The sequence below is a fragment of the Papio anubis genome, unplaced genomic scaffold (genome assembly GCF_008728515.1).
Source record: "Papio anubis isolate 15944 unplaced genomic scaffold, Panubis1.0 scaffold242, whole genome shotgun sequence".
In the NCBI taxonomy this organism is placed as follows: domain Eukaryota; kingdom Metazoa; phylum Chordata; class Mammalia; order Primates; family Cercopithecidae; genus Papio; species Papio anubis.
The window spans coordinates 59,727-83,013 of NW_022162480.1; the positions used below are offsets into that span (position 1 = coordinate 59,727).

The 23,287-nt window shown below is 38.2% G+C and overlaps 1 protein-coding gene across 4 annotated transcripts in view; it reads left to right on the top strand.

Moving 5' to 3' along the window:
* LOC101003343 (DENN domain-containing protein 4C) overlaps window positions 1-22,279 on the top strand; it is a 79,230-nt gene extending 56,951 nt beyond the window's left edge. For 2 of the 4 annotated variants that reach the window (XM_031661739.1, XM_031661740.1), the window contains 7 exons: window positions 1,848-2,030; window positions 2,836-3,031; window positions 5,443-5,688; window positions 7,052-7,169; window positions 18,022-18,172; window positions 19,936-20,000; window positions 20,217-22,279. In XM_031661739.1, the coding sequence (XP_031517599.1) occupies window positions 1,848-2,030; window positions 2,836-3,031; window positions 5,443-5,688; window positions 7,052-7,169; window positions 18,022-18,172; window positions 19,936-20,000; window positions 20,217-20,353 (1,096 nt within the window). In that variant the 3' untranslated portion in view covers window positions 20,354-22,279. The remainder of the gene's footprint in view (window positions 1-1,847; window positions 2,031-2,835; window positions 3,032-5,442; window positions 5,689-7,051; window positions 7,170-18,021; window positions 18,173-19,935; window positions 20,001-20,216) is intronic. The other 2 variants (XM_031661741.1, XM_031661742.1) reach the window with 1 other exon arrangement.
* Window positions 22,280-23,287: the final 1,008 nt, after the last annotated feature.

Below are 23,287 nucleotides of genomic sequence, written 5' to 3' on the forward strand. Positions count from 1 at the left end.
GTTTCACCATGTTAACCAGGATGGTCTCGATCTCATGACCTCGTGATCCACCAACCTCAACCTCCCAAAGTGCTGGGATTACAGGCGTCAGCCACAGGGCCGGCCGTTCATTGCCTATTTTTCTATTGATCTTTCTTTTTCTTGTTGATTTGACTTGAATATTATTGATATTAATTACTTGAAAGCATTAATTTTGATGTCATTATCCATTAATTTTTTACCTTGCAATTTGTACTTTTGGAATCTTGTTTTTAAAGGTGTTCCCTATCCCTAGGACCTGAAATTTTTATCCTTGAACATTTTTGCTTATATTTTACTTTTGATGTTTAGGTCTTTAATATATCTTTATTCTGCTTTTTATATATGATGGTAGAGATCCAGCTTTTATTTTTCCCCCATATAACAATCCAGTTATCCCAATATTATCTCCTAAATAACTTATCCTTTCCTCACTGACATGTGGTGTCACCTTTATCATATTTCAGTTCCCATGTATACCTTACTTGGTTCCGCATTTTCTTGCTGTTTTTCTTAATGCCATATTGTTTTCGTCACTTGGTCTTTGTGTTATATCTGGTTAGTAGAGTGAGTTCCCTCTCTTGGATTTTATTGTTATTATTTTTTGTGTGCTTGCTGTTTCCTATGAATTCTTAGAATAAGTTTTGAGTTCTTCAAAAAAAAAAAAAATCCAACTAGAGTTTTCTTTGGGATTTATAGATTAATTTGGGGAAAATCGACTTTTCTAAATTATTGTCTTATCTATGAACCGGGTATATCTCTGTATTTTTTTTCAGATCTTCTTTTATGTCCTTTAACGCAGGTTTAAATTATTCTCCATAAGTCCTGTACTTTTTTGTTGAGTTAATTGTGTTTTTAAGCTGTTTTGACAAGCATTTTATTTTATATTTTTCAAATTGGATATAAAGGAGCATTAGTAAGTCTGTCCCCTGAATATGTTGTTATAGAAAATTTCAAGCTTACAACAAATTTTAAAAAGTTTTTTTTCAATGAACACCCAATATCTACCCCTGCGTCCTTCAATTTACACTTTACTATACTTAAGTCTATCACCTATCTGTTTCTCCACCAATCTATCTTAAATTTTTATTCATTTGAAGGTAAGATAGATATTAATACATTTCTCCCCCAAAGACTGATATGCATATCATTAACTAGAGTTCAGTATTTATTGACAGTTTTTTTCTTTCGAGATAAATTGATATACAGCAAAATGTACAAATCTTAAACATACCATTTGAAGAATAAATGCATGCATTTATATAAATTAAACTCTTAGAAAACATTACCATTACCTCAGAAAATTCTCTGAATGTTCCTTGCAAGGCCCTTCCCTCCTTGAGTCCACCCAAAGAGAGAAGGAGAGAGATAAGATGTAAATAAAACAATGAACAGAGAAGAAATGACTAGAAACAAGATGGAGATTTATAAATGATAAAAGACATTATAAGTAATTATAGGTTAATACATCTTAAAATGCTGCTACTGCAGCTCTTCTTTATTTTTTTTTAACTCAGGAAATTAATAAAATATTTTGCTTCCATTCTTCCTTCATAGTTTTCTTTAGAGGTTCTCAAAAATTGGAATATCATTTATCGGACCATTTCCAACCTTGTATTTGAAAAATTTAGGTAGGAAGGGAAGAGAAAATGAGAGCAGGAATGTGAGAGAGAGAGGTCTGTGTGTGTATTGGAAATAGGCAGTGTTTTCCTTCTGGATTATATATAATTAATAACTGCTTTATCAATAAAATGATTCTAAATATGATAGAATTTTAGAAGACTTGAGGATTTTTAAAGGCTCTTTTTCCCCCCCTTTTCCATATGTAGCTTTTTCCTGAAACCAAGTACCTCTGGTGACAGTTTACAAAGTGGAAGCATTCCATTGGCAAATGAATCCTTGGAGCACAAACCTGTATCCAGTTTAGCAGAACCTGACTTGATCAACTTTATGGATTCCCCAAAACATAACCAGACCATAACTGAAGAAACAGGCTCTGCAGTTGAACCAAGGTATCAAAGGGTACAGAGACCTCTTTATATAGTAATAAATGGGGTACCCTTGTAAAAATTCTGTCTCTAAAGACAACCTGACTCCTATAGGCATAAGTTCTGGCATTTAAGAGTACATCTTAAATTATTATTACCACATAGTGTTTAAACAGCTAATGAATGACTCTGATGATAAACCATTTTTGAACTAAGTTTAATATTTTACAGGTGTCTTTTACAAAATGAACTTCTCAACAGTAAAATATTTCCCCTTTAAGGTAGTCATTGCCAATTTCCAGAGGCGAAATGTTCTCTTTCTGTGAAATGTACACTTCACCCTTAAATACTAATTGAATCAGACATTTATTGAGACTCTATTGTATGCTAAATATTATGCTAAGCTCTAAAAATAAAAAAGAAAATATGACTGGGTCTCTCTCCTTAGGTGGATCGTGGCCTAGTAGAGATTAAATACTTGTCAATGTCTTTACTGTACTTATTTGCATACAGCGTACTTCTAGGTAATTTTGTTTAAGATGAAATAATATTTGAGTAAAGCAACTGAATGGGTACTTTGTCATTTTAAAATAATACCTGTGTATCTACATACAGTATGTCATCTTCCCACCCTCACCAGAACCATCTTCTCCATCCTGTTTTTCTGACCAGTTTTACAAAAATGCTTGAAGGAAATGCAGTTTTTACAAGGTGGTGCTGATTCTTCTTAGATATATTTAGTAGACTGAAGGTCCATTGTAGAAAATAGCTCTACAGATTTAGACTGTTTTTCAACATGAACATAGCATTTCTTCTATATTTTTTTAAGTGATGAAATAAAGAGAGCCAGTGGAGATGTCCAAACTATGAAAATTTCATCTGTGCCTAATAGTTTATCAAAGCGAAATGTATCTTTGACTCGAAGTCACAGTGTTGGAGGCCCCTTGCAGAATATTGACTTTACCCAGCGACCGTTTCATGGCATTTCAACAGTTAGTCTTCCAAACAGTCTGCAGGAAGTTGTGGTATGTAACAACAACAACATTGTAATTATACTGCATACATATCTAAGTATATAGTAGAACATTATAAATTCTTCTGTAGTGGACTTATTTTAATTACATGAAAAGTGATAGATTAGAATTTTTCCATAAGCAAATAACTTTTTATTGTGGAGAATTTCAAATATGTGCAAAAAGAAACAGTATAATGAGTCCATCTTCTAGCTTCAGTTATTTTCAGATTATGGCCATTCTTCTTTTATGTATATTCTCATTCAGTTCTCTCTTTTTTTGAGATTATTTTGAAGCAAATTTCAAACATCACATATTCTGTTAGTAAATATTTCAGTATGTATCCCTGAATGATGAGGACTTTAGAAAAATATAATCACACTGCTTTTATCATACAAAAAAAAAAACTAAATAATAATATCAAGTTATTTAGTCTGTTCAAATTTCTGATTGTCTCAAAAATGTCAAAAGCATATGTGTGCATGTGTATGTGTGGGTTGGTAGCTTGAGGAATCAAGATCAAATAAAGTCAGTGTATTGTACTTGGGTTTGTATGGTTTTTAGTCTTTTTGAATCTCTAGACTCTTTTTTCCTCTTGCAATTTATTTGTTGATAAAACTGGTTAGAGTACAGTTTCCCATAATCCAGATTTTGCTGATTGCAACGATAAAAGTCGAAATTTGTGTCCAGAACCTTGATCAGATTTGGAGTTTTTGTGTTATTGTTCATTTGCTTGTTTATTTTTGTAAGACAATTTCATCAGTGGTGGTATGTTCCTCCCAGTAGGAGACATCAACATGAGTAGCTATTAATGCCTTAATGCCTAAAGTAATTCATCAGGAGCTATAAAATGATAATGGTCTCATTCTGTCATTGCTTCCTTTTAATAAGGAATACATAAACAGAAACTTCCCTGTGTCTTCTGTTAGATTTTCTGAAGATAAAATTTATAGTGGAAAGGCAGGTTAAATGCTTGGTTTTTTGCTTTTATTTACCAGTTTTCAAAATGGCGAGTTGAGTCCCTGTCATTCTCCAAGGTCATCAGTTAATTTGGGGGAATAGGGTATCATTATGAGCTCATTGATTTCAACATTTATGTTTAATTAAGCAATTAATTTTTAGAGATGGGGATCTCGCTTTGTTGCCCAGGCTGTTCTTAAACTCCTGAGCTCAAGTGATCCTCTTGCTTCAGCCTCCCTAGTGACTGGAACTATAGGCACACACTACCTTGCCTTAAACATTTATCTTTATATCTATTGCTGTTTTTATTGTTGTTCATGCTTATATTATTCTCTTTGGTCAGCTAGAAGCCTCTACAAGTTAGCTCATTAGTCCTTTTGACATAACTCTAGTAGCTTTTTTGTAATTTTTTTTTTTTTTTTTTGAGACGGAGCCTGACTCTGTCGCCCAGGCTGGAGTGCAGTGGCCGGATCTCAGCTCACTGCAAGCTCCGCCTCCCGGGTTCCCGCCATTCTCCTGCCTCAGCCTCCCGAGTAGCTGGGACTACAGGCGCCCGCCACCTCGCCCGGCTAGTTTTTTGTATTTTTTAGTAGAGACGGGGTTTCACCGGATTAACCAGGATGGTCTCGGTCTCCTGACCTCGTGATCCGCCCGTCTCGGCCTCCCAAAGTGCTGGGATTACAGGCTTGAGCCACCGCGCCCGGCGCTTTTTTGTAATTTTTAAAAAGCTTTCTGGCTTTCTTATATAACAAGATGTTTTATGCTTATGTTATATACTTTCTTACCCAGACCAGAATCAGCCGTTTCTCTAAGAAACTGTGGGTCCCTTTAGAGGGAAATGGTTTTGGAGACCACAGTCTAGGCACCGGGGAACCCACTGTTAATGAGAGAGTCTTAAACATTTTATCCTGATTATAATACGCATAACTCACAAAGTCTAGGTTGGGTCTTTTTTCATTTCTTATTTTATTTGAATTATAAAAATGCTCTTTCTTTAATTCCTTCGGTTTTTGTTGCAATCAGTTGTAAAAGTGAGTTAAGTCAACAAAGAATATTAATGCAAAAGATTGCTCCATCAGTTTAGAGTTGTAGGAGGAAGATAATGTCACACAGTTTTTATACACATATATTACTATAAAGCATCTGAAATGCAAATATTTCTTATAAAATTTGAAAAAAACCTAATACATTCAGACCATTGCTCTCAATGTGATAGAGAACATGTTTTAAAGAGTCTGTTGATTAATTTTCTTTTTAATGATTTAACTTAATAGTATTTAAGATTAAGTATTTTTTTTCTTTTTTAGGTTTTCGTTCATTAGCATATTCTCCTGCATGTAGCAATGGTCCTAAAATAACTGATTTAAAAAGGATAGTTAGAGAGGCATTATCTCATTGAGAAGTGCTCTTCAGCATACAGATTTAAACAGATAATACTAATTTCTGTTTGTATTTTTTTTAAGGATCCTTTAGGAAAAAGACCCAATCCTCCCCCTGTTTCTGTGCCCTACTTGAGTCCTCTAGTACTCCGTAAAGAACTTGAATCTTTGCTAGAAAATGAAGGTGATCAGGTGATTCATACATCTTCTTTCATCAATCAACATCCAATCATTTTCTGGAACCTCGTTTGGTATTTCAGACGTTTGGACCTTCCTAGTAACTTGCCAGGACTTATCCTCACATCTGAACATTGTAATGAAGGTGTACAGGTAGGGTGCCAACTTTTATACTTACATTAGTATTGGGTAGGATGAGGCTTAACCTCAAGCTCCTGAAAGTATACAACAACAGTTGCTTAACAAGACAAGTTTATTTCTCTCTCAGTTAAAAGTTTGGATAAGCAGTCCTGGAATGGTAAAATGTTAGGAACCTAAGATCCTTCTATATTTTTGTTTAGCTATGCATAACCTCCATTTCCAAGTTCTGCTTCTGGTCCAGGATGGCTGATTACCTCCAAGCTGTCACATCCACCTTCTATCCAGCAGTTAGGAGAAAAATGGATGAGGGAAGAGTATGTCTTTTTTCTTAAGGGATAGCTCCTGGAGTTGTAGATAATATTCCAACATACAGTTTCTTGGCCTGAACTCAGTTATTAGGTCGTATCTGTCTGCAAGGGTAGCTGGAAAATGTTGCCCAGGCTGGAGTGCCATGGTGTGATCTCGACTCACTGCAGCCTCCTTCTTCTGGGTTCAAGTGATTCTCTTGCCTCAGCCTCCCATGTAGCTGGGATTATAGGCACCCATCACCACATCCAGTTAATTTTTATATTTTTGGTAGAGACAGGATTTTACCATGTTGGCCAGGCTGGTTTGAACTCCTGACCTAAGGCAATCCACCTGCCTCGGCCTCCCAAACTGCTGGGATTACAGGCGTGAGCGACCATGCCTGGCTGGTAGCTATTATTCTTAACTGTTCTGTTCCTAGCTGCAATTCTCGCAACAACCTTATTTGAAAGGACTCATGTTTTCCATATTTTTCAGGTGTTATAATTAAAAGTTGGAGAAATTTAGTAATTTCTGTAAGGTGGCATACCCAATAAGTGATGGAGACCCAAGGTCACATTCTGGCTGTCTGACTTAAAAGCCCCAACTCTACTTATGCTGGGATCCTGATTCCATTGGAGACAGTGAGCTCCTAGAGTGCTTTATTTTATAGTATTAATATTGATAGACACTGAGACCCCAAACATATACATGGGGCAAAATAAAATCTTTCCTTAAAGTACTATAAACTCTAGTTTGATTAGGTAGGTAAAATAAAATTATTTGGTAAGGTAGTAGAAACTCTTGTACTTTGACCTTAAAATTTGCTGTAATGATGGTTAATCTTTCTACAACCATTGTGTCAGTTAGCAAATTGTCATCCTATTCCTTAAAAGTCACAGTGAGAAACCTTTACCTCAGAAAATAATAATAACATTTGTCATCAGACATTAATAAAAATTAATATTTTGGCTCTGAATTTTAGGTCCAGAATTTTAAAAGGACTCATCTGTTATATAATCAAGCTTCATTAGATCCACTGGTAATTATTATTCTTGGGATACTAATACTTTCTTTTGATTTCTTTTAGCTTCCTCTGTCATCTCTGTCCCAGGATAGCAAACTTGTGTATATTCAGCTGTTATGGGATAATATCAACCTTCATCAGGAACCAAGAGAACCTCTGTATGTCTCATGGAGGAATTTTAGTAAGTAAAATAGAATTAAAGACATAACAGCCGGGTCCCGTGGCTCACGCTTATAATGCCAGCACTTTGGGAGGCCTAGGCCAGCGGATCACTTGCGGCCAAGAGTTGGAGACCAGCCTGGCCAACATGGTGAAATCCTACCTCTATTAAAAATACAAAACTTGGCCGGGTGCGGTGGCTCACGCCTGTAATCCCAGTACTCTGGGAGGCCGAGGCGGGTGGATCACAAGGTCAGGAGATCGACACCACGGTGAAACCCCGTCTCTACTAAAAATACAAAAAATTAGCCGGGCGCGGTTGTGGGCGCCTGTAGTCCCAGCTACTCGGGAGGCTGAGGCAGGAGAATGGCGGGAACCCGGGAGGCGGAGCCAGGTGTGGTGGCAGGTGCCTGTAGTCCCAGCTACTCAGGAGGCTGAGGCTCGAAAATCGCTTGAACCCGGGCAGCAAAGGCTGCAGTGAGCTGAGATCATGCCACTGCACTCCAGCCTGGGTGTCAGAGCAAGACTGTATCTCAACCAAAACCAAAACAAAACAAAACGGCTGGGCGCGGTGGCTCACGTCTGTAATCACAGCACTTTGGGAGGCCGAGGCGGGTGGATCATGAGGTCAGGAGTTCAAGACCATCCTGGCTAACATGGTGAAACCCTGTCTCTACTAAAATTACAAAAAATTAGCCGGGCGTGGTGGCGTGCGCCTGTAGTCCCAGCTACTTGGGAAGCTGAGGCAGGAGAATGGCGTGAACCCGGGAGGCGGAGCGGAGCTTGCAGTGAGCCGAGATTGTGCCACTGCACTCCAGCCTGGGCAACAGAGCGAGACTCCGTCTCAAAAACAAAAAACAAAAAACAAAACAAAGACAGACATAAAAGACTCAAAATGGGAACAACTTAAATACACATCCATAGGTGACTGGATGAGCAAATTGTAGCACAGTCCATCCATACTGTAGGATCCTGTTCTGTAATAAAGAATGGACTGCTGGGGAAAAAAAAAAAGAAGAAAAGAAAAGAAACAGAATTAAATTCCCCTAGAGTTAAATAGAGAAAAGCAAATTATTTTGCTTTATTTTTAAAGTTTTAATTAATTCAAAGTGATTTGCTGTTTTAAAAAAAAGTATACACACACACAAAAATGAAAAAGTGATTTGCTATTGTACTGACCTGTTTTTAACTGTGACAGGTCTCAACTGAGTTTAGTTAATTTTTTTGGTGATTTTGCTATCAAGTAAAAATTTGATTGGGTGTTTTGAGAGTGAATTGTATGTAGCAGAAGAGTAAGTTAGATGTATTGGTATAGGATCATAAGTTCAGTTGTATTGATGGTTACTGACTGGTCTTAAGGGTTGTGGCTTCATTTTTACTCTTAGAATATATGTTTTACAAGGTGTTTAAAGGGTTATTATTCATGTATTCAAAAGCCTTATGAGTCAATAAGAAAAATACAATTCAGTAGATAAATGAGCAAATGATATTAATAGGTAATTCATTTTAAAAACATTAAGTGACTTTCAAACTGTATTAGTTTGCCAGGGCCGCCATAATAAAGTACCACAGACTGGGTGGCTTTAACAACAGAAATTTATTTTCTCACAGTTCTGGAGGCTGAAAGTCTAAAATCTAGAAAGATATCAGCAGGTTTGGTTTCTTCTGAGGCCTCTCTTTGGCTTGTAGATGGCAGCCTTCTTGCTGTACCCTCACATAACCTTTTCGCTGTGTGTTTGCATGCACATGCACACATTCCTGGTGTCTCCTTTTCTTATAAAGACATCAGCCGTATTAGGTTAGGGCCCCACTTGGCCAGGCGCGGTGGTGTATGCCTGTAATCCCAGCACTTTGGGAGGCTGAGGGCAGGTGGATCACGAGGTCAGGAGTTCAAGACCAGCCTGGTCAAGATGGTCTTGGCTCTCTCCACTAAAAATACAAAATTTAGCTGGGCGTGTTGGTGGGCGCCTGTAATCTCAGCTACTCAGGACGCTGAGGCAGAGAATTGCTTGAACCCGGGAGGCAGAGGTTGCAGTGAGCCGAGATCGCTCCACTGCACTCCAACCTAGGCGACAGAGCGAGACTCCATCTCAAAAAAAACAAATTTAAAAAACATTAGGGCCCCACTCTTATGTCCTCATGTAACCTTAATTATTTCTTTAAAGGCCTTATCTCCAAATAGAGTCACATTGGCAATTAGGGCCTCAACATACGAATTCGGGGGTGACACAACTCAGTCTGTAATATAAACATTTTAAAAGCTCAGTCATATTAGTATTAAGTGAAATATAACTTTATATTTAAATGTAGGCCTGGCGCGGTGGCTCATGCCTGTAATCCCAGCACTTTGGGAGTTAGAGGCAGGCGGATCACTTGAGGTCAGGAGTTCAAGACCAGCCTAGCCAATATGGTGAAACCCCGTCTCTACTAAAAATACAAAAAAAAGTTAGCCAGGCTTGGTGGTCACACCTGTAATCCCAGCTACTCGAGAGGCTGAGGCAGGAGAATTGCTTGAACCCAGAAAGCAGAGGTTGCAGTTAGCCGAGATAGCGCCATTGCACTCCAGCCTGGGCATCGCAGCAAGACCCCATCTCAAAAAAAAAAAAAAAAAAAAAGGAAAATGTGGCCAGGCATGGTGGCTCACGCCTATGACCCCAACACTTTGGGAGTCCAAGGCAGCAGAACCCCTTGAGCCCAGGAGTTCTAGGCAGCAGTTAGCTATGATTGCACCAGTGTATTCCAGCCTGGGTGATAAAGTGAGACCTCCCCGCCCTCCTGTCTCTTAAAAAAAAAAAAAAAAAGGAAAACATAAACTTGTAACTGTCAGATTGGCAAAAAACTTTAAAGATGAAGATTGTTTAAAAAAAATTTAAAGATTGTTGAAGATGTTTGGGGAACACTTTTCATATACTTTTAGATGTGTAAAATGATACATTTCTGGAGAACAATATGGCAAACGTACAGATTTCATATGTGGAGACCCTTTAAACTCAGGAATTGTACTTAGAGAACTGTGTTCTATAGAAATACAGTACACAGCTGTTTACACAAGGATACTTACTGTAGGATTTTTTTTCTTCTGAGACAGGGTCATGCTCTGTTGCCTTGCTGGTGTGTACTGGTGCACTGTAGTCTCAACCTCTGGGGCTTAAGTCATCCTCCTGCCTCAGCCTCCTGAGTAGCTGGGATCACAGACATGCATACTTGACTAATCGAACAATCCTCTGGCCTCAGCCTCCCAAAGTGCTGGGATTACAGTTGTGAGCCACTGTTCCCAGCAAGGATTTTTGATAAAAATGAAAAAAATGTAGGCTGGGCATGGTTTCTTATGCCTGTAATCCAAGCACTTGAGGAGGCCGAGGCAGGTGGATCACCTGAGGTTAGGAGTTCGAGATCAGCCTGACCAGCATGGAGAAACCCTGTCTCTACTAAAAATACAAAAAATTAGCCAGGTGTGGTGGCGCATGGCTGTAATCCCAGCTACTCGGGAGGCTGAGGCAAGAGAATTGCTTGAACCCGGGAGGTGGAGATTGTGGTGAGCCGAGATCATGCCATTGTACTCCAACCTGGGCAACAAGAACAAAACTCCATCTCAAAAAGAAAAAATGTAAATATTCAACAGAATTCTGGTAAATCCATGCTATGAAATATTGGCAGCCAAGAAAAAGAAAGTCATTTGTATATAAGGACCTAAAAGGATGGATGCTATTTTATACTGAGTGAAAAAATACAAGTTGCAAAAGAGTATATAATTTTTTCCCTTTCTTGTAGAGAAATAAAACAAAAAATGTGTACTTCTGTTTTTAATATATGCAAAGAAATATATCACAAACTGTTAATAGTGGCTGCTTGGAGAAGAAATGGAAAAGTTCCATCTTCATGTTACATACTTTTATACCTTTTTTCCAACAACGTTTCACTACTTTGCAGTTTTCTTAAAACTAGAGTAAAAAAATGCTTTTCCTCAGTATATGTCAGTCACAAAATTATGATTACATATAGCATAAGCTATTTTTGCCTTTAATTTTTGGTTTCAGTCATGATGTTTGGATGCTTTTTAGGCAGGAACAGAATAACCTTGCAATTTATGCTAGAAAAGAATAGAGTTAGAGCTACAGTTTCTTTGTTTTCTTATAGCTTTTGAAATAGGTGTTTCAAAATGTTCCATGATTTGTGGTGGGAATAAAACAGAGCTCTTGAGAATAGCCATATTTCTTTATTAGTTGGCTGCTTTAAGTGAAGAGTTGGTGTATATAAACAAAAGTTGGTGTATAGGTTAAAAGACCTTATACGAATTAAGTGAGAGATGACTTCTGGAATAGCAATATGAGGAGCTCCACAGACCAGTGAAACAACCATAATTGGTGAAAATTATTTTTTCTTTCTTTTTTTTTTTCAGATGGAGTTTTGCTCTTGTCACCCAGACTGGAGTGCAGTGGTGTGATCTCAGCTCACTGCAGCCTCCACCTCCTGGGTTCAAGTGATTCTCCTGCCTCAGTCTCCCGAGTAGCAGGGATTGCAGGCACCTACCACTGCATCCAGCTAATTTTTTGTATTTTTAGTAGAGACGGGGTTTCACTGTGTTGACCAGGCTGGTCTTGAACTCTTTACCTCAAGTGATCCACCGCCCTGGCCTCCCAAAGTACTAGGATTACAGGTGTGAGCCACCACACCTGGCTCTAAAGATGTGACTTCTTGAAAAAATAATTTTCCACAGGGTGCAGTGGCTCACGTCTGTAATCCCAGCACTTTGGGAGGTTGAGGCAAGAGGATTACTTGAGTCCAGGAGTTTAAGGCTGCAGTGAGCCACAGTTGCACCCCTATAGTTAAAACAAACAAACCAACCAACCTTGGGAAATTGTCCTCAGACTATAGAGCAAATGAATAAATATTTTTTTAAAAAAAATCTACTAAATCTTATCAAAAGGAGCAAGTTTCTGTGGCACTTCAGCCACAACTTGCTGTACCCCCTACAGAACCCAGTCAAGGGCCTATAGGATCTCCCTGGGAAAGGCAGGCTGCCAGCATTTTTCATCCTTTCAGTTCCATATTGCAGAGATGAAATTCCCAGTGAGTGTGGCCAAGAGGTGGAGGCCCAGTCCTTCCACCTTGCCTCCATTCATAAGGCAAAGACTCTGCCCCAGTTGTGGGAGGCTGAGAATACTGGGTCCCCAATTTTTCTCACTGCAGCCTACTCATATAGAACAGAGATTTCATGCCAGGAGAGGCAAGCTAAAAAGAACAGAAGCTACTGTCTTCATCTAGCACCCTGCTCATAAAGCAGGAATGTCACTCTAAAAGAAGGGCTTCTTTTCCCAGCCCCACTTCCAGAGCTGTGGCTTAGAAATTTTGCCCAGGGGCTGGGCGCGATGGCTCCACGCCTGTAATCCCAGCATTCTGGGAGGCCGAGGCGTGTTGGATCACCTGAGGTCAGGAATTTGAGACCAGCCTGGCCAACATGATAAAACTCCTCCTCTATTTAAAGTACAAAAAAATTAGCCAGGTGTGGTGGCAGGCACCTGTAATCCCAGCTAGTTGGGAGGCTGAGACAGGAGAATCAGGTAGGCCCAGGAGGCGGAGGTTGTAGGGAGCTGAGATCGTGCCACTGTGCTCCAGCCTGGGCGACAGAGTGAGACTGTCTCAAAAAAAAAAGAAAAGAAAAGAAAAAAGAAATGTTGCCCAGAGGGAGAGGCAGGTCATAAGAATAGAGAACTCTGAAATTTTCCCTAAAGGAAATTACTTTATTTGGAACAGAGTGTGGAGACGTTTAAGCCTGAGAGCACTCTCAAAAATAGTGGAGATTTTGGTGAGAAGGCCAGTATCACCCTGATACAAAGACCAATGACATCATAAGAAAATTAAAAATCAGTATCACTTAGGAATATAGACATAAAAATCTTGAATAAAATACTAGCAGATCAAATACAGCAATATAAAAAATGATTTTACACCATGACCAAGTGGGATTTATCTCAAGCATGCAATTTTGGTTTAACATTTGAAAATCAATTGTGTAATATACTATATCTATCAATAGAGTAAAGGACAAAATTCACATGATCATCTCAGTAGGCACAGCCAAATCATTTGACAAAATCCATCACCCTTTGTTTAAAACACTCTTCAAGTTGGGAATAGAGAAGATCTTCCTCCGCCTGGTAATAGGCATCTATGAAAATCTAAGTTGATAACATATTCTTAACATACTTTCTCACTAAGTACAAGAGTAAGACAAGGATGCCCACTTGTGCCATTTTTATTTAACATTCTACCAGAGGTTCTAGCTAGAGTAATTAGTCAAGAAAAGAAAAGCCATCCAAACTGGAAAGGAAAAAAGTAAATGTATCTATATTTGCAGATTATATGATAAATGATATATATTTTTTCTATATATATAATATATAGAAAATTCTAAGGAATAGACACACATCCAATATATTATTATACACACCGTATTAGAACTGCGTTAAGTTCCACAAGGTTCCAGGCTATAAGATCAATATAGAGAAATCAACCACTTCTATATCTTTGAATAAATAATTCAAAATGAAACTAAGAAAACAATTTTATTTATTTATAAAAGCACTAGAACAGAATACTTATGGATAAATTGAACCAAAGAAATGCAAAACTTAGACTCCAAAAACTTAAATAATTGTTGAAAGAAATTAAAGAATAAGTAAATGGAAAGAAATCCCATGTTTATGGACTGGAAAAGTTAATACTAAGATGGAATTAGTCCTAAATTGATCTACAGATTGAACGCAATCTCTATCAAAATTTCAGATAGCTTCTTTACATAAATTGACAAGTGAATCTTGAAATTCATTTTTTTTTTTTTTTTTGAGATTGGGGTTCGCTCTGTCGCCCCAGGCTGGAGTGCAGTGGCCGGATCTCAGCTCACTGCAAGCTCCGCCTCCCGGGTTCACGCCATTCTCCTGCCTCAGCCTCCCGAGTAGCTGGGACTACAGGCGCCCGCCACCTCGCCCGGCTAGTTTTTTGTATTTTTTTAGTAGAGACGGGGTTTCACTGTGTTAGCCAGGATGGTCTCGATCTCCTGACCTTGTGATCTGCCCGTCTCGGCCTCCCAAAGTGCTGGGATTACAGGCTTGAGCCACCGCGCCCGGCTGAAATTCATATGGATGTTCAAGGGACTCAGAATCACCAAAACAATCTTTAAAAAGAACAGTTATAGGACTCACAGTTCTCAATTTGAAAACTTACTGCAAAGCTACAGTAATCAAGAAAGTAAAATTCTGGTGTAAAAACAGACATATAGGTCGATGGAATAGAGCTGAAGTTCCAGAAATAAACCCTCATATGTATGTATGGTCAGTTGCCTTTCAATGTAAAGACCATGTAATAAAGAATAGTCTTTTCGGCCGGGCGTGGTGGTTTACGCCTGTAATCCCACCACTTTGGGAGGCCAAGGCGGGCAGATCACAAGGTCAGGAGATCGAAACCATCCTGCCTAACACGGTGAAACTCTTTCTTTACTAAAAAAAATACAAAAAAAAATTAGGCAGGCATGGTGGTGGGCGCCTGTAGTCCCAGCTAATGGGGAGGCTGAGGCAGGAGAATGGCATGAACCCAGGAGGTGGAGCTTGCAGTGAGCCGAGATTGCGCCACGGCACTCCAGCCTGGGTGACACAGTGAGATTCCATCTCAAAAGAAAGAAAAAAGAGAATAGTCTTTTCAACACATATGCTGGGACCACAGGCTAGCAATAATAAAAAGAATGAAATTGGATACTTTCTCAAATCATACATAGGAATGAACTAAAAATGGATCATAGACCTAAATGTAAGAGCCAAAACTATAAAGCACTTAGGAAAAAACATAGGAGTAAATCTTCATGACTCTGTGTGTGTTAGGCAAGGCTTTCAAAAAAAGCAACAAAAGCACAGTCAACAAAAGAAAAAGTAGATAAGTTGGACTTAGTGCAAAGAAAAAACTTCTGAAATTTAAACCTTCAAAAAAGTGAAAGGTCAGTCGACAGAATGGGAGGAAATACTTGCAAATCATATCTTAAAAAGGATTTGTACCCAGACTATGTACTCTTACAACTCAGTAATAAAAAGGCAACGCATTTTTAAAATGAGCAAAGGCTGTAAATCAGTAGTTCTTCAGATAAAATGTTAAAATGGCCAAAAGCACATGAAAAATGCTCAGTAGCTATCAAGGATATGCAAATCAAAACCACAAGGAAATATCACTTCATACTTACTAGGATGGCTATAATCAAAAACATAACAACGAGTTAGTGAAGATGTGGAGAAAGTGGAACCCTCAGACACTGTCGATTAGAATATAAAATTGTGCAGCTTCTTTGGAAAACAGTTTCACAGCTCCTCAAAATGGCAAACCATATGAGTTACCATATGACACAGCAGTTACACTCATATATATACCAAAGAGAAATGATGTCCACACGAAAATTTGCACAGGAATGTTCATAATAGCTTTGTATAATAGCCAAAAATACGGAAACAAATGTCCATCAATCTATGAATTGAGGGCTGAGCACAGTGGTGCACGCCTGTAATCCCAGCACTTTAGGAGGCTGAGGCCGGCAGATCACTTGAGGTCAGGAGTTCGAGACCAGCTTGGCCAACATGGAAAAACCCTGTCTCTACTAAAAGAAATACAAAAATTAGCTGGGCGTGGTGGCACATGCCTGTAGTCCCAGCCACTTGGGAGGATGAGGCAGGAGAATCACTTGAACCCACAGAGGCAGAGGTTGCAGTGAGCTGAGATTGTGCTGCTGCACTCCAGCCTGGGCAACAGAGTGAGACTCCATCTCAAAAACAAGAAAAAAAAAATTATGAATTGATAAAGTATGGTATAGCCATACAATGGAATTTCATTTGGCAACATAAAGCAATGAAGTACTGATACATGTACAACACAGATGAATCTTGAAACCATTCTAGAAAAGAAACCAGTTGTGAAGGAGCATAGATTGTATTATTCAATTTATATGAAATATCCAGAATAGGCAAATGTATACAGACAGAAAGTAGATTAGTGGTTGCCTAGGGGGGGTTGGGGTGGGGTTTCTTTCTGGGATATGAACATGTTCTAAAATTGATAGTGATGATGGTTGTACAACTTCATGAATATACTAAAAACCATTGAATTATGTACTTAAATGGGTGTAATGTTTGGTTTGAGACTTATCTCAGTATAGCCTGAAGATTAATACTATTCAAAGTCTGTCATTTAGCAGGTGGAAGACCTAGGATGAAAACTCATAGCAGCCAGTATTTCCTGTTGTTATCATAACAGAGGACTTTGCCTTTTTTTTTTTTTTTTGGTTTAACACAAATGAACTATTACCAGTTGCTTTTACTTAGGGCCTGTGTTATTTGAAAAATACAACATAATGAAATGTATAATGAAAAATACAATCCGCCTGCCTCAGCCTCCCAAAGTGCTGGGATTACAGGCATGAGCCACTGCGCCCGGACTAATTACGTTCCTTCTAATTAGCACTAGACTCTGTTATATTTAACAGAAAATAACAGAGGCCAAAACAGGTAAAGATTATTCTCTCATATGAAGTTACTAGGCTAGGCAAATCAGGCTAGCACTTTTGGAGGCCAAGGTGGGAGGATCACTTGGGACCAGGAGTTTGAGACTAGGCTGGGCAACATAGTGGGAGCCCATCTCTCTACAAAAAATAAAAATAAAAAATTAGCTAGATGTGGTGGCATGCGCCTGTGGTCTTAGCTACTCGAGGCTGAAGCGGGAGGATTCCTTGAGGCCAGGATGTCAAGGCTGCAGTGAGCTGTGATTGTACCACTTCACTTCAGCCTGGGTGACAGAGAAAAACTGTCAAGTTTTGAATTACATCATATTGTACACCATAAGTAAATACAGTTTTTACTTATCGATTAAAAATAAGGCCAGACATGGTGGCTCATGCTTGTAATTCCAGTGATTAGGGAGGCTGAGGCAGGAAGACTGCTTGAGGCCGAGTTCAAGACTAGCCTGGGCAACATAGCAAGACCCTATCTCTACAAAAATAAATTAGCCAACTGTGGTGGTGCATGCCTGTAGTCCTAGCTATTTGGGAGGCTGAGCAGGGAGGACTGCTTGAGCCCAGGAGTTGAAGGTTACAACATTCAGCCACTGTATTCCAGCCTTGGCAACAGAATGAGATCCTGTCTCCAAAAAATAAGTAAATACATTTTTAAAAAAGAAAAGTTATGTACTAGACAGTCTAGTACTGCGAGACAACTGCTCTGTCACCAGGGACCCAGGTTCCTTCTGTTGTACCTGCTTTACTATCAGTAAAGATTGCTTCATGGTCACAGGATGGCTGCTGGAGTACAAGCTATCACATCCCAGCCTCAGGCAGTAAGCCACCATATATTAGAAGAGAAAGGCAGAGTGACAGGTCTGCCTGTTTGAAGAGAGCAGGAAAAATATTTTTTAGTTGGGCACATTGCCACATAATGTTACTAGTATTGGGGAGGTGATATTGGTTAAGCAAGGAGAAAATGCCACAACTCTGGAAAAAAAACTTTTTAAATAATTGGGACTGGGCACAGTGGCTCACGCCTGTAACCCCAGCACTTTGGGAGGCAGATTGCCTGAGCCCAGGAGTTTGAGACCAACCTGGGCAACCTGGTGAGACCCTGTCTCTACAAAAAATACAAAAATTAGCTGGTGGCATACACCTGTAGTCCCAGCTATTTGAGAGATTGAGGTGGAAGGATCACTTGAGCCCGGGAGATGAAGGTTGCAGTGAGCCATTGTCACACCACTGCGTACCAGCCTGGGTAACAGAGTGAGACGTTGTCTCAAAAAAAAAAAAAAAAATAATAATAATAGTAATAATTGAAAAAAAACTGTGTTCTTATTGTTAGATTCTGAAAAGAAATCATCTCTCCTGTCAGAGGAACAACAAGCAACAAGCACTTTAGTAGAAACCATCAGGCAGAGTATTCAGCATAATAATGTTCTTAAACCCATCAACCTACTTTCACAGCAAATGAAGCCAGGCATGAAAAGACAAAGGTAATAATCCAGTATTTTTTGCTTGCCACCACTCAATCATTTCATGTTTTTAAAAAATTATCTTACTTTAAAAAATATCTCTAGTTGTCAAAGAAATACATACTCATTGCAAACCATCTGATTGTTCTAAAAAGTGCTACACAGATATATGCATTCCTACTTGAACACACACACACAATAAAAGTGTCTGGGGGCTCGGCACGGTGGCTCACACCTGTAACCCCAGCACTTTGGGTGGCCAAAGCAGGAGGATTGCTTGGGCTCAGGATTTTGAGACTGGACCGAGCAACACAGCAAGACCCCATCTCTGTAAAAAAATAATTTGGCGGGGGTGGTATGTGCCTGTGACCTCAGCTACTTGAGAGGGTAAGACAGGAGGATTTCTTGAGCCCAGGAGGTCAAGGTTATAGTCAGCTGTGATCACACCACTGCACTGCCACCTGGGTGACAGAGCAAAACCCTGTCTCAAAAAAAAAAAGAGTGGAAATGGATTACATTTTAAGAAGATAATTCATTGATCTAAAATGTACTTTCTTTTGGAAACATTACTGCTGTTTGCTGGAAACCTATAATTATATTTATTAACATTGATAAACTTATGTACCACTTATTCAGGGCCTGTGATACCCACACATCTTTTCTTTTGTTGGACATAAGAGAATATGGGAATAGGAGTAGAAACAATTTAGGAAAGGGAAACATGCAGTGAACTACAAAGGATATGGAGTTATTGTGCTCCTGTCACTGTTGTCTGCTAATATGCTCAGATTAGTACTCATCCCCTCCTCAGCATAAGTGAATTCTGCAGTAGAGGCTTCAGAAAAGTGTGTGTAATTGTGTATATCAAACATTACTAATGTTTCCACGGTCCCCTTCAAGTTTTTTAGGTCATGGCATCTTTGAAGATAATCTCAGAAGTGACAGGGCAAGAACTGATAATGAAAATGGATGGATCCATTTTTACTCTCAATAGTTGAGGTAGAGATGACCTTCACAGTCTGTAATAAGAGTAGCTTGCTGCAAGCATCTGTAGTTTAAGGACAGGGACGTAATATTAGAAATTCATATTATGGCTTCTGAAGCTTCTAAAGAAAGCGATGTGAAGTGTCACTAGAATCAGCATTACCTCCTACTTTTTTTTTCTTTGTACATCAGTGCATTTCTTAAGTTTTCCTCTCATCTTTAACAACTGAGTCATAAAGCTCACTTTTAGTGTTTCATTTGTGACATTTTAATGCTCACAAGCCAAATAAAGGTGAACTGTCCTTTGCTATTGGGTGAAATAGTAAAGAGACCACACCACCTTTTACATTGTGTCAAGGGTTTTAAACCCCTAACTTACTTAGAAGTTAATCTGTTACTTTGTCAAGTGACAAAAGACGAGAAGACTCTGCTTTTGTAAATTTTAATTAGAAATTAGAGTTAAAACAGTTAATGTATTGTTGAAATAAAGTTAAGCCATTTTTAATTGTTACTAATGTGAAGCTTTATGCCCATTAACTATGTTTTAACTTTACTTTGGAATAGAAACTTGCAGGAAGTTACAAAAATAGTACAGAATTCAGTGTAGCCTTCATGCAGCTTCTTCCAAATGTGACACCTCATATAACTAACTGTAACATAATATTAAAACTAGGACATTGACATAGGTGTATTACTGTTAACTAGATGACAAAACTTAATGTCTTCACCATTAAAAAAAAAATGCATCTGTATTTTAATGCTATTTGCCCATTAACTTTTAAAACATATTTGTTTTATAGGAGTTTATACAGAGAAATCCTCTTCTTATCATTAGTGTCTCTAGGAAGAGAGAATATTGATATTGGTAAGTTGGTTAATAAAAGATTACGAAAGGAAATTTTATATTTTATTTTCAAAAGTAATTTTAAAAAATGTAGCTGGTATGTATAAAAGATTTAAAATATTTCTACTTCTAAATATGTAGTTCAAAAACATATAATTTGACTCAATACCAATTTGAAATGAATGGCTGTTGTCTTTCTTAACAAATTACAACTTCATTTTTGAAAATTTCTTTCAGAGGCGTTTGACAATGAATATGGAATTGCATACAATAGTCTGTCTTCAGAGATTCTTGAAAAGTTGCAGAAAATTGATGCTCCACCAAGTGCCAGTGTTGAGTGGTGCAGGAAGTGTTTTGGAGCGCCTCTCATTTAAATAGAGATTCACTAGAATTTTGACACACAAGGCTTGGAGATTAGATTTAATCTGGAAACATTCAAGGGTTTTTTTTCCCAAATCGTAAGAACTGGTGAATATGGAATTGAAGTAATTCTTGAGGACAGTATTTAATGAATTATGATTCATACTGCATCATGTCGAAATATGAAATGCCATTTAAATGTCCCAGGGCTTATTAACATTGAAGATTTTCAACTCCTGAACTGCTTTTCTGCCTCTGTGGAAAACTACTATGGGATTCCTCAGTATTTGTAGTAGTTTGATAGAAATAATGAGGAACCATATTCATTCTAGGCATTGTTTATATTTGAAGTTACTGAGTTTGAGGAATGGCAAATTAAATTTGCCTAACCTCCAAAATGAAATATCTCAATTACAAAAGCAACATGGCCGGGCACGGTGGCTCATGCCTATAATCCCAGCACTTTGGGAGGCTGAGCAAGGTGGGTGGATCACTTGAGGCCGGGAGTTCAAGACCAGCCTGGCCAAAACGGTGAGACCCTGTCTCTACTAAAAATACAAAAATTAGGCGCGCCACTGTAGTCCCAGCTACTGAGGCTGAGGCAGGAGAATCACTTGAACCCAGGAGGCAGAGGCTACAGTGAATGGAGATTACGCCAGTGCAACTCTAGCTTGGGTGACAGAGTGAGACTGTCTCCAAAAAAAAAAAAAAAAGCAACATATTTGTGTAAGTGTGTATATGTGTAGGGCTGTGCAGGTATGTGTATATACAGCCATATTCTAAGTGTATATTTATTAAAATAGATTGCATGTTGCAATACAATTTTCTGAAATTTTCTGATTATTAAATGAATGACTACTACTGAACTTGTATGTAGTCATTAATCTTAAAATTACCTGAAAATCTGATGACAGCTGCCTTCCCTGACTTTAATGCATTAGGTTGGGGCAAAATTGTAGTTTTTGCCACTATTAATGGCAACTATTATTTTTGCACCAACATAATACACTTTTCATATTATGTATTATCTTGCTTAATGGATTTTATCTTGATTATCCAGTGACTTCCATCCTCTTCCCATATCTTAATTTGCAATAGTTTTAAAATTGGAACAAATGAATCAATCATCAGTTAAAATGAAATTAAATCAGCTGCCTAATAATTTATGAAATTCATTGGAACATGCTTAAAATGCTAAAGTGTATGTCATTAAACGTAAAATCTTTGTTCAGGCACATACCTTGTTGGTATCGATCACTTTTTAAAACCTTTGGGATAAACTTGCACTGCACACAGTTTTATTCTTGTATAATATTTAGATTTGTATGCTTGTGAGTAAAAATGTGCATTTGTAAATACTGTTTTTTTTTAGGTTGAATCAATTAAGTCTTAAAACTGTAAATTTATTAAGCTTGTTGTCAGTAGGTTTAAGAAAATCATGATCTCACATGCCTCACTTTGACATTTATCATGCCTTTATTAAAAATATCCCTTAGGAACAGTAAGTTTGCCTTAACTCTCTGCATGGTTTAAAAAGCCAGTGGTTTTGTGAGTATTTACAGTAATTATGCAGATGGCTAAATGAGTTGACACAGTAAAATTACTTCCATATGGTACAGTAACAGCCTAACTCCCTTCTACCTGATGTAACCATTTACAAATTGTAGTTATTGTACCAGTCTTTCAACATTTCAGGGTTAATCTGACCTATGCAGAATTCTAGTGTGAATTTATTGTGAAAATGCTAAATTAAACAACTTGTCAGAAATTATGTACAATTTTCATTACCTTTAATGGATCTTTTGCACTGTCTCAGAGTATATATTTTTGCAACTCAAGACTTGGTACTAGTTTTAATACTTAATACTTACTGACCCAACAGAAGTTTTGAATTACCTTGCATATAAAAATTGAGCTTGAATAAAATGAAAAATTCTTAAGTTCGTTGTGTTTTGTTACATTAAGCCTCCTGAAATCTGTAATCTTTAGAATTCCAATACTTTTGCTTTTTCAATTTCTATACTGGAGTCTTCGTAACTTGAACTAAATTTTCACTTACTGAAGCACTTCCCATTAAAAAAATTCTGTAAAGATCTCTTTACATGTTTAAGAATATATGGCTATATCAAATTACAAACTTTCTAATAACTTTAGCAATCATACCTTGAAAACTTTAGCCTGCTGCTGCCACTTAGATATTGGGACTGACTTCTTGTTGTAAATTCTTAAAGGCTTTTTCCAATACCCACCGCAGATAGGGTACCACTAAAAATTTACAAGAAAAAAACATTACTATGGAAAGATTTATAAGTACCCAGAATGACTTGTAGCACTGTATGCTACTTTAATCCTGACAACTTCTAAAAGCAATCTTTAAAATTAGTCCAGATTACTTAGCAGTACCTTACATTGGTTTGGGGTTTGATAGCAATTGTTTTTTCTTCCAACGAATGAATTGTATAGGTTGATCACAACCTGCATAGTAATGACATGTCAGAATGACTTGCATCTGTCTCTGGAGAACTGGGTATGGTGGCTCATGCCTGTAGTAATCCCAACACTTTGGCATGCCAAGGCAGGCAGATCACTTGAGCCCAGGAGTTCAGGAGTAGTCTGGGCAACATAGCAAAACTCTACAAAAAGCACAAAAACAAGCCAGGTACGACAGTGCACACCTGTAGTCCCCAAGAGGTCAAGGCTGCAGTGAGCCATACCACTGCTCTTCAGCCTGGGCATAGGAGTGAAACCCTGTCTCAAAGGAAAAAAAAAAAAGTCTTAAGGAGAAACAGACTGTCCTCATTTTGTGGCTGCACTCGATTTTCAGAAAGCAGGGCGGTTCTCATGTTTTGTGCATCACAGTCAACCAAGAACTGATTAATACAAAACTTTGGACCGTATACCGGACTCACCTTGTGGCTCTTAAGTTCCTCTCTGTGGTTGTTTCAGTC